The sequence below is a fragment of the Martes martes genome (genome assembly GCF_963455335.1).
Source record: "Martes martes genome assembly, chromosome: 10".
Classification (NCBI taxonomy): domain Eukaryota; kingdom Metazoa; phylum Chordata; class Mammalia; order Carnivora; family Mustelidae; genus Martes; species Martes martes.
Genome location: NC_137898.1, coordinates 83,960,204 through 83,972,295, shown reverse-complemented (window position 1 = coordinate 83,972,295; position 12,092 = coordinate 83,960,204). Strand labels below are relative to the sequence as shown.

General features: G+C 35.4%; 1 protein-coding gene across 2 annotated transcripts in view; it reads right to left on the bottom strand.

Moving 5' to 3' along the window:
- ARHGAP42 (Rho GTPase activating protein 42) overlaps positions 1 to 12,092 on the bottom strand; it is a 287,317-nt gene that overhangs the window by 193,821 nt on the left and 81,404 nt on the right. For both annotated transcript variants that reach the window (XM_080816690.1, XM_080816689.1), the window contains exon 3: positions 2,789 to 2,850. In XM_080816690.1, coding sequence (XP_080672816.1) covers positions 2,789 to 2,850 — 62 coding nt within the window. The remainder of the gene's footprint in view (positions 1 to 2,788; positions 2,851 to 12,092) is intronic.

The window sequence follows — 12,092 nt, the reverse complement described above, 5'->3', positions numbered from 1 at the left end:
ACATGTAATCCATTAGGCTTTTATCTATAGATTCTTCTTCATTATTTTGCATACTTTATTTCAGATCTTCCTTGAAACAACAGGTAAAGCAATTGAAATATGCAATATGACTTCACTCATAAATGCAGAACTTCCTCCTTGCATCGACATGAGAAACATGGCTGAAGGCAGAAATGAAGATCTCTGAAACACTAAGAGTCTGCATTTCAATCTCCATTTCCACTGCCTATAAGACACTCTACCACATTCCCTAGCCATTTCTTCTCATTGGTCTTTGCTCTTTATTCAGTCATCATTTTGGATGACCTCAAGATTCTGCTCATAAACATCCAAATTTACGAGCTCAGCCTTCTTGATTCCCAAGGTCTGTCTCCCTCCTTAGCCACATCTTAACTTCATTACTATCTGGACCAACTCCACTGCCAAATTTAGCATGTTTCAACTCCCACTCTCAATAACAACTTCCTTGTCTCAGAATTTCTTTTATTGTTAGTGAACCGTCAACATAGTACAGTAGTAATGCTTGCTGTCTCTGTTCTCTAAAGCCATCAGTCACCTCCTGACTCAGCTATAGTTATAATCACTCAAGACCCACTTTCGTATTACACAGATCCATGAGCCTATAATCAAGCACACCTTCTGTGCCCACCACTTGAATCTTACCTCCTAACTCTTCTTATTGCTCAGTCCATGGTTCTGACTATTGCTAGAAAAATCTGTGAAAGCATGACCATTAGTCTTTCCTTGACATATTTACGATGTTTACCTTTAATGGTTCATTATCACTAACCCATGATCCCTTTTCTCTTATATAACTGGCTCTTGGCTTTCTAAAGTATTTCTATAAACTCCTCTTAGAGCGGATTTCCACTCCTTCTTGATACTATTATCCTCTCTCTAAACAATTTACAGTCCAAAGTTCTATATTTTAACTGATGATCTTTCTTTCCTCCCAGTTCAGAGGAAGAGCCTTTTCCTCTGGTGTCTACAGGTTTCTTCAATGTTATAATAACATTTCTTTGGCTCTTTTTACTCATACAAACTACAACAGACTTTCCCATATTTTTTCAATACATTTTCTAAAATTATAGTCCATGCTAGTTGGCTTACCATTCTCCTGAACTACTTGCACAGGATTTAAATAACAACCTCACTCAACCCTGAACCGTATATTCTCCTGGCTTCCACACCATTTACAACTCTATTTTTACATTCCCTAACCACTTTTTCCCATTCTCCTCATCAGCTCCTCTCTGGGCAGTAAGGCACCTCCTACTCACATGCCCCCATCAAACTTGGACTTCTATTGCATAGCTGAGAGAAGTGGAGTAAGGATTATGGATAAAGCACTTGAAAGTATACTATTTAGTCTTAAGATTCCAATCAAACTTACCTCCACAAAAAAGCTTCCTCTGACCTACCCAGAAAGGGTCAGCCTCCCATAATGCCTTATATGTATCTAACACAGACTACACTGAATGGCTAGTTACCTGGTACTGGGCCAGATCATGGTATGGTGATATTTCCTAAGAAAATATAGTCACCCCTGACACCCCCACCTTATCTATCTCTCACAGCACCATCAAATTAATCTTTCCTAAATCCCATATTGATTATCCCATTCTTTTTAGAAACTAACAATTTTGCCTTCCTGTAATACACACCAAAATTTAAGCTCAGCTCTTAAACCCTATATACGGCCAAAACTACCAATCTTCTAATACCTTCTAAGAACCATCCATTTGCCTTATTCTAAAAATATATACAGTACTTTCTCCCACCTTGTGTCCTCTACTCAAGTTCATTTATATGACTGCTAAGTAATGGTTGTGTGATTCTTCCTTAGCTCAGGCAGTATTTTCTGAGTCAAGCCATTCATCTGAAACTGCTCTCCTTATCCAGTCAGCAGAATGACACTACATTTAATCCACATTGAATACATAGGTGTATATATAATTTCCCAAAAGGATGGTGAAGCCAGTGATAAAGATGACATTTTTAAAAAGTCTGAAATCCTCACTATAAGTAACAACATCTTTATTACCATCAACATTTATTATGTGTCAGGTGCTGCTACAAATGCTTACGATGATTCTATGGGATATGTACTGCTATTTTTCCTATATACAAATGGGAGGCCAGGGTTATAGAGGCCTTCACAGATATTTGAACAAAATGGGTACAAAATAATATTGGTAAATGAATAAATGTATTGCTAATAACTATGCTCTGATGCTGTCACATAAATTAAACCATCAGCTTACGATGCTTTCCCCAGTCTTCCAGCCAAGCAAAATCCTCCCAGCCTTTCAGACACAACTGAAATGTCACCTTTTTAAGAAATGTCACCATTTAGAAGAAGGAAGGAAGGAAAAGAAAGAAAAAGAAAGAAAATAAGTTAGTCTGCTAACACCCCGGCAAAATTATTTGCTTCTTCTATGAATTGTCTTTAATACTTAGAATGTATCTTTATTATAGCACTGAAGTTTTTTTGAAGTTTACTCAATTAGAATGGGTTTATGATGACAATTCAATATTTTTAATTCTTGAAAGAACTAACTGGAAAGCAAAGTGAATATAATTTACATCTGATGAACAAATGAAATAAACAGAAATGGTATATATAATCATTAGCAAAAATTGATAATCATACTCAGAATCATTTCTGTAACTTTTAGTACATCTATGACATTGTAAGGTCTGGTATAGCTAAGCCTAATTCAGAAGGTTCAGTCTTTTAATATGTCCAAACAAAGCTTTATTCTTAAAAAATGGGGAACGGACTTACCAGTCTCCTCCTTTCTTCTTCTACTGCAATGAGTAATCTTGCAAATTCCTTTAGTGACTGAGCTATTTAAAAGATTTAAAAAAAAAAAAAAAGCATTAACCTCTTTTCATTGCTAATTTTAATTGCATAGGTATAAATAGTACAACGAAGCTGGTTATAAATGTGTATATATTCTGTGGCTTTATGCTTCTATAAGCATAGAACAGTATACACAGTAGGATCTCAATGACTAATAGCTATAGATAACAGATATTTGTGTACTGCAAATTAAAGTCTAGCACACACAAAGTATATTTTTTTTTCAAAGACGCTAGGGAAATACAGTTTATGTATGTAATGTACAAAACTTAATAAATAAAAGTTTACTACTGAAATTGCTTCTAAACAGAATCCTACAAATAATGAATATATTAAACCTCTAAGAAGCAATAAATCCAGCACTATTTAGGTGTACTTAGTAGCAGCCAGTAACACAATGTCTCCCACTGACTTCTGTCCAGAAGCACAGCAGTTATAGATATTTAAAACCAGATCTGTATTCTGTATTACTCCACTATCAAGGTAGTTTAGTCTGTGAGTCATCAGGGTGGCCAGAAGGACTACCAGCATCAGCATTTGGGGAGTTCGTCAGAAATACAGATTCAAGCCTCTCTCCATAGTCTGCATTTTAATAGGATCCTCAGGTGATCCATTTGCATACTGAAGTTGAGAAGCACTGCTTTCCTTTTTTTCCTTTTTTTTTTTCTAGTTTTTAATTTAAATTCCAGTTAACAGAGTGTTTTGTTAGTTTCAGGTGCATAATTTATTGATTCAATACTTACAGACAACACCTGGCACTCATTACAAGTTCAGAGAGCTCTCTAGAGCAGGGCTTCTCCCCAGTCAGATGGAAGAAGCCCCGCTCTAGAGAGCTCTCTGAATTCTTATTGCTCTAGCTAGGGGCAAGTATCAAATACTCAGAAACACTGGAAGAATAAACCAAAAAATAAACTGGGAGTTACAACAGCATACTTTTTAAAAATGCATAGTCCCAAATGGCAGTTGTAAAACAATAATTCATCCATATCAATTTCTGTATCTTATGCTTCATAATTAAAGTTGGAATGTTTTGATTACAAAACTAACAAAACAAATAAGGTGAATGCAAAAATTATTTCCATTTAAGCTTTGAAATTTCCTTTCATGTCTTTATTCTTTAGGCTCCTGACCATTTCCTTTCTACCTATACTAATATTAAAAACATTCTGTAAGACCAGAAGTCTAGTAACTCTGGCATAAAGCCTACAATAAAGGCAGGTAAGTGAGGAAAATAAATCGAGTCTCATAACAGTACTTATTAAGAAAAATAATTTTTTTCCATTCAGGTTTTGGATATTACAATCTAGGGTTTTTCCCTCCACTCTTTTTAAAACTACTAGGCCTACACTAACTAACCTGATTTGAAATGCTATCCCTATGATTACTTCACATTGGATTTTACTCACAGTTGCCAAAAGAGAAATCAAAGGATTACCTGAGAGACTTAGATTAATCTGATAAACACATTAATGACCTTAGAGGAAATATAACTTTTTTTAATTTAGGAAAATGAGATTTTAATTTCTACAAAAATAAAAGTAACAGTGCTAAAATACAACACAGTTGTGACAACAATAAGTTGAACAGAAAAACATTTTACAAATATATAAAAAGTTTTAGCTGGAGCATATAATAGAATATTATATTTTTAAACTTTGGGTAAAGAAAGCATTCCACCATCCTGGCAGTTATTTTTATTTTTTTTATTTATATTTATTGCTACTAAAGAACTCTATTGGTAAGCCTGGAAAAAAAAAAGGGTCAATAAAATTTTGGACAATGGAAGGTAAATCATTTTGGACTACAGGAATTAGAAGCAGCAGGTACTCCTGAAGGTGAGAAAATAAGAGGTGAAAGAAAGCTGATAGTAAGTTTAAAGTCTGTATAATAAGCACTTAAACCCCAGAGTTCAAACTCAATGCCTCCCAAGCTTTTTATTTAAAAATAAAACAAAACAAACTAAAAACCAACTACCCTCATATGCTGCTTTTATGGGAAGCTACAGGATAAGGCACTCTACTAAAACATGGGAATAAACCAAGAAAAGAGGATATGGGACCTAGAAGTAGGAGATCCAATTATAGCACGGGAGCAAATAAAATTCTTATGTCAACAGAGTGATATTCCAGGTCAACTGCTGTGCATGCAAAAAGGTTCAGAGGGGATCTTATCTAGACTGGAGCAATAGGTTACAGACTCCAGGAAATGTCTCCAGATAATAAAAATAGAACTGATCGATATCCTGATGTATCTGAATGTAAGGAAAAGAAATTTATACTCTTTTAAAAGAAAATTCAAAAGCAATTATTAACTCCTGGGAAAACAGCTATATAAGTAACACCATCAAAATAAATGAAATAACTTAGTCATATTACAAACAAAGTCACCATGACATAAACATAACAGTAAAAAACGAAAAGAGGGTATACAAGACTCGGGAAAAAGTCAAATGTTAGCAAGATAATTATGATCTTGAAAGAAACAGAAGAATTGGCTAAAAGTTCAAAGTGGTCTTTGTGAGTAGTTAAGTGGCAAAGCTTGTAAGATGAGAGGTTGCTAGTTTTTACTAAGCCTGATAAAAATCTTTAGCTTTTTTAAATAATGAAAAATTAAACATACTATAAATGCTTTATTTTCCTACTAGACTTAATTTTAGGAGGCTAAATTCACGAACTAATTTTCCCAAAGAGTTAAGTAAATACCTAGCACATAGAAGCCTGACAAAAAGGTTTTTCATTTTGTTTTGTTTTTATTTATTTATTTATTTTTTGGACAACAGGTATTTTTAAATAAAGGAAGACGTAGCTTGATTTAGTGTCAGGGATACAACAGAACCTTCCACTTAGTCAACCCAGGAGGCAACCACTGTCTCATGGAGTAGCGTCCTAGTAGTCCCAGGAGCATCATCCTATAACAACTTAGAAGTCCAAAGGCTTCCCCAAGTAATTACTACTTCAAGAGTAAATTGTGCGGATGCCTTAAGTCAGATACTGGTTTTAAGTAAAGAAACTCAGATTCTCATTTTAATATTGCTGTACCTCTTTGTCTAAAAATTAATGATGATGTTTCTTGTTTAACTTGAATGGTTTTCTGGTCTGTTTCCCATATAAATACTATTTATAGACTCAGTACAGTAATAGTTTATTATAATGAGAATGTCTGAGGAGAAAAATTTGAACATGATGCATGTCTGGTTCCTCACAATAAAAACTACTCTCCCTCCAGCAGTTTTTTGGGTCTTCCCCAATTTGACGATAAGTTTTGTTTCTTCTTTTTCTTTTGTTGATTTTTCAGGGAAATTACTTCAAAAAATGAAGTTTATTCTTTATATAGTATAGTCTCAGTCCCATAAAAGTATGTTTCTTAGTCCAAATGAAGATATTCATGTTTGTCATTTGTCTTACATGGAAAGGAACAGCTAGAAACACCATTTCATCCGCTAGGAACACCATTTCATCCATTAGTAACAGCAACCTACTAATCTTTTCAATCCCTATCTGATGCTTTCCCCTAAGTCTTTTCATTTTTAATGTCAAAGTATTGCATTAATAGTTTACAAAGCACAATATAACACAGAAATAAAATAGGAATTAACAATCCTATAAAGCAGATATTAAACAATTCCAAGTATTGTATAAGCTGGGTTTTAGGGCAAAGGGCATATAGATAACCGATCACTTCCTAGCCTGGCCCATGCTCAAACTCTAAAGGAACCCCTGAGAGAAGTCAGGTAGATTCAAGCTGCCTACCATACCCCCAGCAACTCCTTATAGATGAGAAGCCAGTATTAGAATTTCTGGTACCTAGGACCAACAAATGCCTTAAAAGACCATGAAAACTCGTAGAGAGTCTATTCCCCACCAGGCCTTGGGCACAAAACACACAATATGACTCCTCCAGCACCCATCATAGTGATGTACTCCTCCAGCACCCATCATAGTGATGTTGACTGCTTGAGCAATATCTTCTAAGACTTTACATAAGTAAAATCTAAAAATATTTTGTATTACATGCAAATTCTAATACTCAAATACTTTCTTTTATAAGCAGTTATATGTGATGCTCCATACCTTGTTTATCAATGTTAATATTTACATAAATAACCATTTCATTATCTGATTTTGGAGATCCAGACTAACAGCAAATTTAACAGCTGGTCTTGCAATCACAGATTCTGCCCATACCTAGTTGGTATGACGGGACCTTAATTAAGTGACAGCAATATCCCAAAAATAATATTTAATACACAGTGGACTTTCAATAGATGGATCATTAAATGAATTAATGAGTTTAATAATACATTTCCACAATCTATTTGCTATACACAGAGAAACATACCAACTCATATGCTAGGCTTCATAAAATATTTTTAAAAGGATAAGCTAGATACTTTGGAAAATTATGTTAGCTATCCGCATTCTTGCCACCTGCATGAAACTTTCCTGGCTGTATTCACCAGTAATAATCTTTCCCTTTCCTGGCCATCTGGACCATGAGATTACTGGAGAGCAATCAAAATTCCATTTCATATATAGATGCTAACTTTGCAACAAGTTATTGAGGTTAAGAATGCTGCTAAAAGTTCCCTTTTCATCTCTCCAATGTGATATTGGAAAAACACTTTTGAAACAATAGAAATTTATTATTCAGGTGTATTTAATGACAGGTCCCAAGAGTAAAAACATTCACAAAGACAACAGCTGAAATATATCTACACAGTAAGGAAGCAGGATAATGGCTTCTATATTTACTAATATCATAAATTCTAAAACATTCCTGAATTGCCTAAAATATCTACTTCCTAACTCAACTTTTTCAGCAGGCTTAAGTTCACCTGACTACTTTTGACTATGGAAAACCTGGTTAATGCTTGTAAGTAAAAATGAGAAAGAATAAAGGAAATTACTCCCTGCTCATTACTGACATGACTCCATTACTGTAAGTACTAAGCATTATACTATTAAATGTTTCAACAATTGATCTGCTTGAGCTTTAAAGATTTTCAGGAGAACTGAGAAAGCATGTCTCTCTCATAGCCAACTAACATTTATATCATAATTCAGATAATGATATGTTAAATATTTTTCCCAGGAGTCTTTTTTCTCAAACTTTTAAGTAGCATAAATACATACCCAAACAGAAGTATAGATCACAAATTCAGTCACATATACAATTATGTCAGCAACATATTTTTTACTTATTAAGTGAGTAAATCACCTATGACATTCAGATATGCTGATGAATGGAGAGAACTGAGTTAGCAGTAGGATTTAGACTTGGTTAAATCTCAAGGAAAACATGAAAACCTATAAGTCTATAAAAGCCAGATTGAACCAATGCAATCATTTTAGAAATCCAGATAATGTTCCAACATTCATTCTACTATTCTATCTGGGTGAAGGATGTAGGCTATCAAGGTCTTTCTTAGCATCCTTCTGGCAATGACTTTTTTTTCCACAGGAAGTAGGAAAAAAGCAGTATAATATCAACACTTAACTGAGGATATGAGCCAGAGCAAGTGAATGCATCATATGCTTCTAGATCTGGCCACAATGAAAAAAATAAAAGCAGAATTAATATACACAGCCAAGTGATATTCAGCATACTTCAGTATGAAGTATGCAACGATCTAACAGGGTACCACATCAGCAGGTCATGCCTGTAACTCCCACTTAGGAAGTTTTAATTCTTTGAACTTTAGAATATCAAAGATACCATAGTAACTGAACAGCAAGCTTTGGTTCAGGAACAATTTAACCCATAAACAAAGCAAGAAGCAGGATCACTGTGTTATGCCTGAAAAAGAAATACTATGTCTACAAAACAGACAGCAAAATATAAAGAGTGACACTAATTCTCCACACAATGTCAACTGGATATTGTACGTCTTTGTAACAATTAACACCCCCACTGGACAGGCTCTTTACTGTAATACTAAACATTACTCGCAACCACAAACTCATTATTTTTTGGGAGCCACAACATCAAATAAGATTGTTCCACTCTATTTGTGGCTTTAAGCTCCATGGATGCCTAGTTGCAAAGCCAATAAATTGCTTCTGAAACCAACAGGAAAAAAAAAAAAAATCACGAGCCTACTGCTGAATGCTGATAGGTCACTGTACCCACATACTCAGAGGCCCTCAGACTTTCTTCTAACAATTCACAGCCTCTTAGAATCCAAGTTCTCTTGAAAACAGAAATTCAGGGCGCCAGGGTGGTTCAGTGGATTAAGCGTCTGCCTTCGCCTCAGGTTGTGATCCCAGGGCCCTGGGATTGAGTACCACATTGAGCTCCTTGCTCAGCAGAGAACTTGGTTCTCCTCTCTCTGCCTGCAGCTCCCACTTCTTGTGTTCTCTCTCTCTTTCTCTCTCTCTCTGTCAAATGAATAAATAAAGTCTTAAAAAAAAAAAGAAAACATAGAAATTCTAGTTATCTTTAAGGTAACTAAGCCAACTTCTCCACAACATCCTCCTGGTGCTTAGTTTTGTTTTTTGTTTTGTTTTGTTTTGTTTTGAATTTCCAATATAAATCAAAGAGATTTATATTGAAAACAAATCCCTATAAACTTGTATTCAAATTCTTCTTTCCTGACTTGTTAATTTCAGCCATTCTATAAAAATGAATTCTTAACATTTGCAAAGACATGGATGGAACTAGAGGGTATTATGCTAAGCAAAATAAGTCAGTCAGAGAAAGATAATTATCGTATGATTTCACTCATATGTGGAATTTAAGAAACAAAACAGAGGAGCATAGAGGAAGGGAGGGAAAAATAAAACAAGATGAAATCAGAGAGGGAGACAAATCATAAGAGACTCCTAATCATGGGAAACAAACTGAGGGTTGTTGGAGGGGAGTGGGATGGGGGGAATGGGATAACTGGGTAATGGGCATTAAGGAGGGCATGTGATATAATGAGCACTGGGTATTATATAAGACTGATGAATCAGTGAACTCTACCTTTAAAACTAATAATATACTATATGTTAATTAATTGAATTCAAATAAAAGAAAAGGAAAGCAAAAGAAAAAAGAAATTCTTCTTTCATATCCTACCAGTGTATCCCTGTATAGCATTGCATGTACGTGTATTAGGTTTCAGCAAATATGAGATATACCAAGTTAGAACATATTAGATATTATTTTAGTAATAAAAATGTGTTTGATATTATAGCATAGTTTTCTAGTTAAGCATTAAAGAACGAGAAATGCATAACCTACAAATGAAAAGTCACAAAATTAAACTTTTATTAAGTTGCCCCTGTATTCTGCACAGAGTTAAAAACTGCCGCATCTCTGCTTCATCACTTGTCCATTACCATCAACTGTGCCATGTTTGTTCCACTCAGTACACAGATGCCAATCTAGACTACACAAGGCAAAGAGACAGAATCCTCACTTTGGAATTCACAATACCCAGCCATTTCTTTCTATTTTTAGTTGCTTCTGTTTATTCTCTAACTATACTACCCAGACTCTGTGTAATCTAGTCTCCTTTAAATTCCCAACTCCTGTTCTTCATGCCTCCCTCCCCACCTGGGTTCTGACATTCCATATGTCCTCAGGCACTTACTATGCTATACTTTTGTCTATGAACATGGGTTCCAACATTACCCACCACTGCACATTTGGGCTGAAATTTAGAACTTCTGGCAAGACTATCAATTTTTCACTTTTTTTTGTCTAAGGTGATTTTCAGTCTGGTTTCTCTTATCCTCACTGGCATAATGGGACTCAAAGAGTTTACACCTTCTTTCCAGGGGATTCACTTGTAAAAAAGAACTACACCATTGCAGATGGCTAGGATTACGTATTACAACTAAGGAGAATCAGGACTCCAAGATGAAAAGTCACAATGGAGGCACAGAAGTAAATCCACACTATCTAATGGTTTTTCCTTCCCAGATTTTCTCTGAGTGGAGATAGGGTCTTGTTGTAATATCTGCTTTGAAACTGCTGAACTACCAAGTAGTTGAGAGTTTTAGTATACTCATACATACAAATGCAGGGCATATATGTTATATAATATTCAAGTCAAATTTTGGCAAATGAATACATACAAATATAGAAAGAAAGCCTTTCAATTTCACACAATTTCAAAACTTCATTCTAGCCGGTTTCTTTGAAGACTTCACACCATCTCATTACTTCCAATGAATTTCTTCTGAATCCCAAAGGTCTTTCACTGTGAGATTTTATGTTAATGTAATAAGTATTGTTGTGCATAACACAGTTTCCAAGTCACATACTTTTGTTTTTTTTCAAAGCATATATTTTAGAAGACCTGTGCTCTTCTGATGTTGCCTTGTTTTGTTTGTTTTTTAAAGATCTATTTATTTGAGAGAGAGTGTGTGTGTGAGCTAGAGTACGTGGAGAGAGAGGTAGAGAGTGTCTCCAGCAGAGTCCCTGCTAAATGCAGAGCTGGATGAGGGGTTTGATCTCATGACCCTGAGATCATGACCTAAGCCAAAATCAAGAGTTGGACACTTACCTGAGCCACCTACATTGCCCCCTTTTTTCTTAAAGATCTGATGTTGTCCTATTTTAGTTTAGTTTTATTTTAGTGTCATTTGACATGTTTCCCAAAGCCAAAACAATCCCCAAACCAGAAACAATTTTCCCCCAGTATGTAGACCACTCACACTTTGGAGCCCTTCTACCAAGAGGCAGAGATGTCATACATACTATCTCATTTAATTCACATAACGGTATGAGGTACTGAGTAGGTTTTAGCTTCATTTTCCAGATTAAAAAAAGAGTATCAATCACCTGGAGTAACTTGTCCCATGATCTCAAAGCTAGTTAAGTGGAGAAGCAGGAATTTAATTTTGATTATTTCATTCCAAAGTCTATTCTATTTCAGCAAACCATTATTGCCAAAGGAGGGAGGCAGGGAAGGTATTGCCAGCTTACTACCCTACCACCTTATAGCAAAAAACAGGCTTATCATCTTTAAAAGCAAACAGTCCCAGAGCTGTTTGTGCTCAAGGGGTAATCAGGCCCCAGATATCCTGCCTTAAAGGGAACAATCAGTAATTTGTTGCTGACAGCCACTTACACCAAAACCACCAATCCTTACCACCTCCCAGCATTCTTTCACATTCCACAGAGGCACCCCATTCACACTCCTCCTCTGCACCCGATCCTCCTGCCATCACCCTGCTAAAGCTTCAACATCCGCTTCCTTGTCCAACATCCAGTTTCTCTTTTCCACAACCTCTTA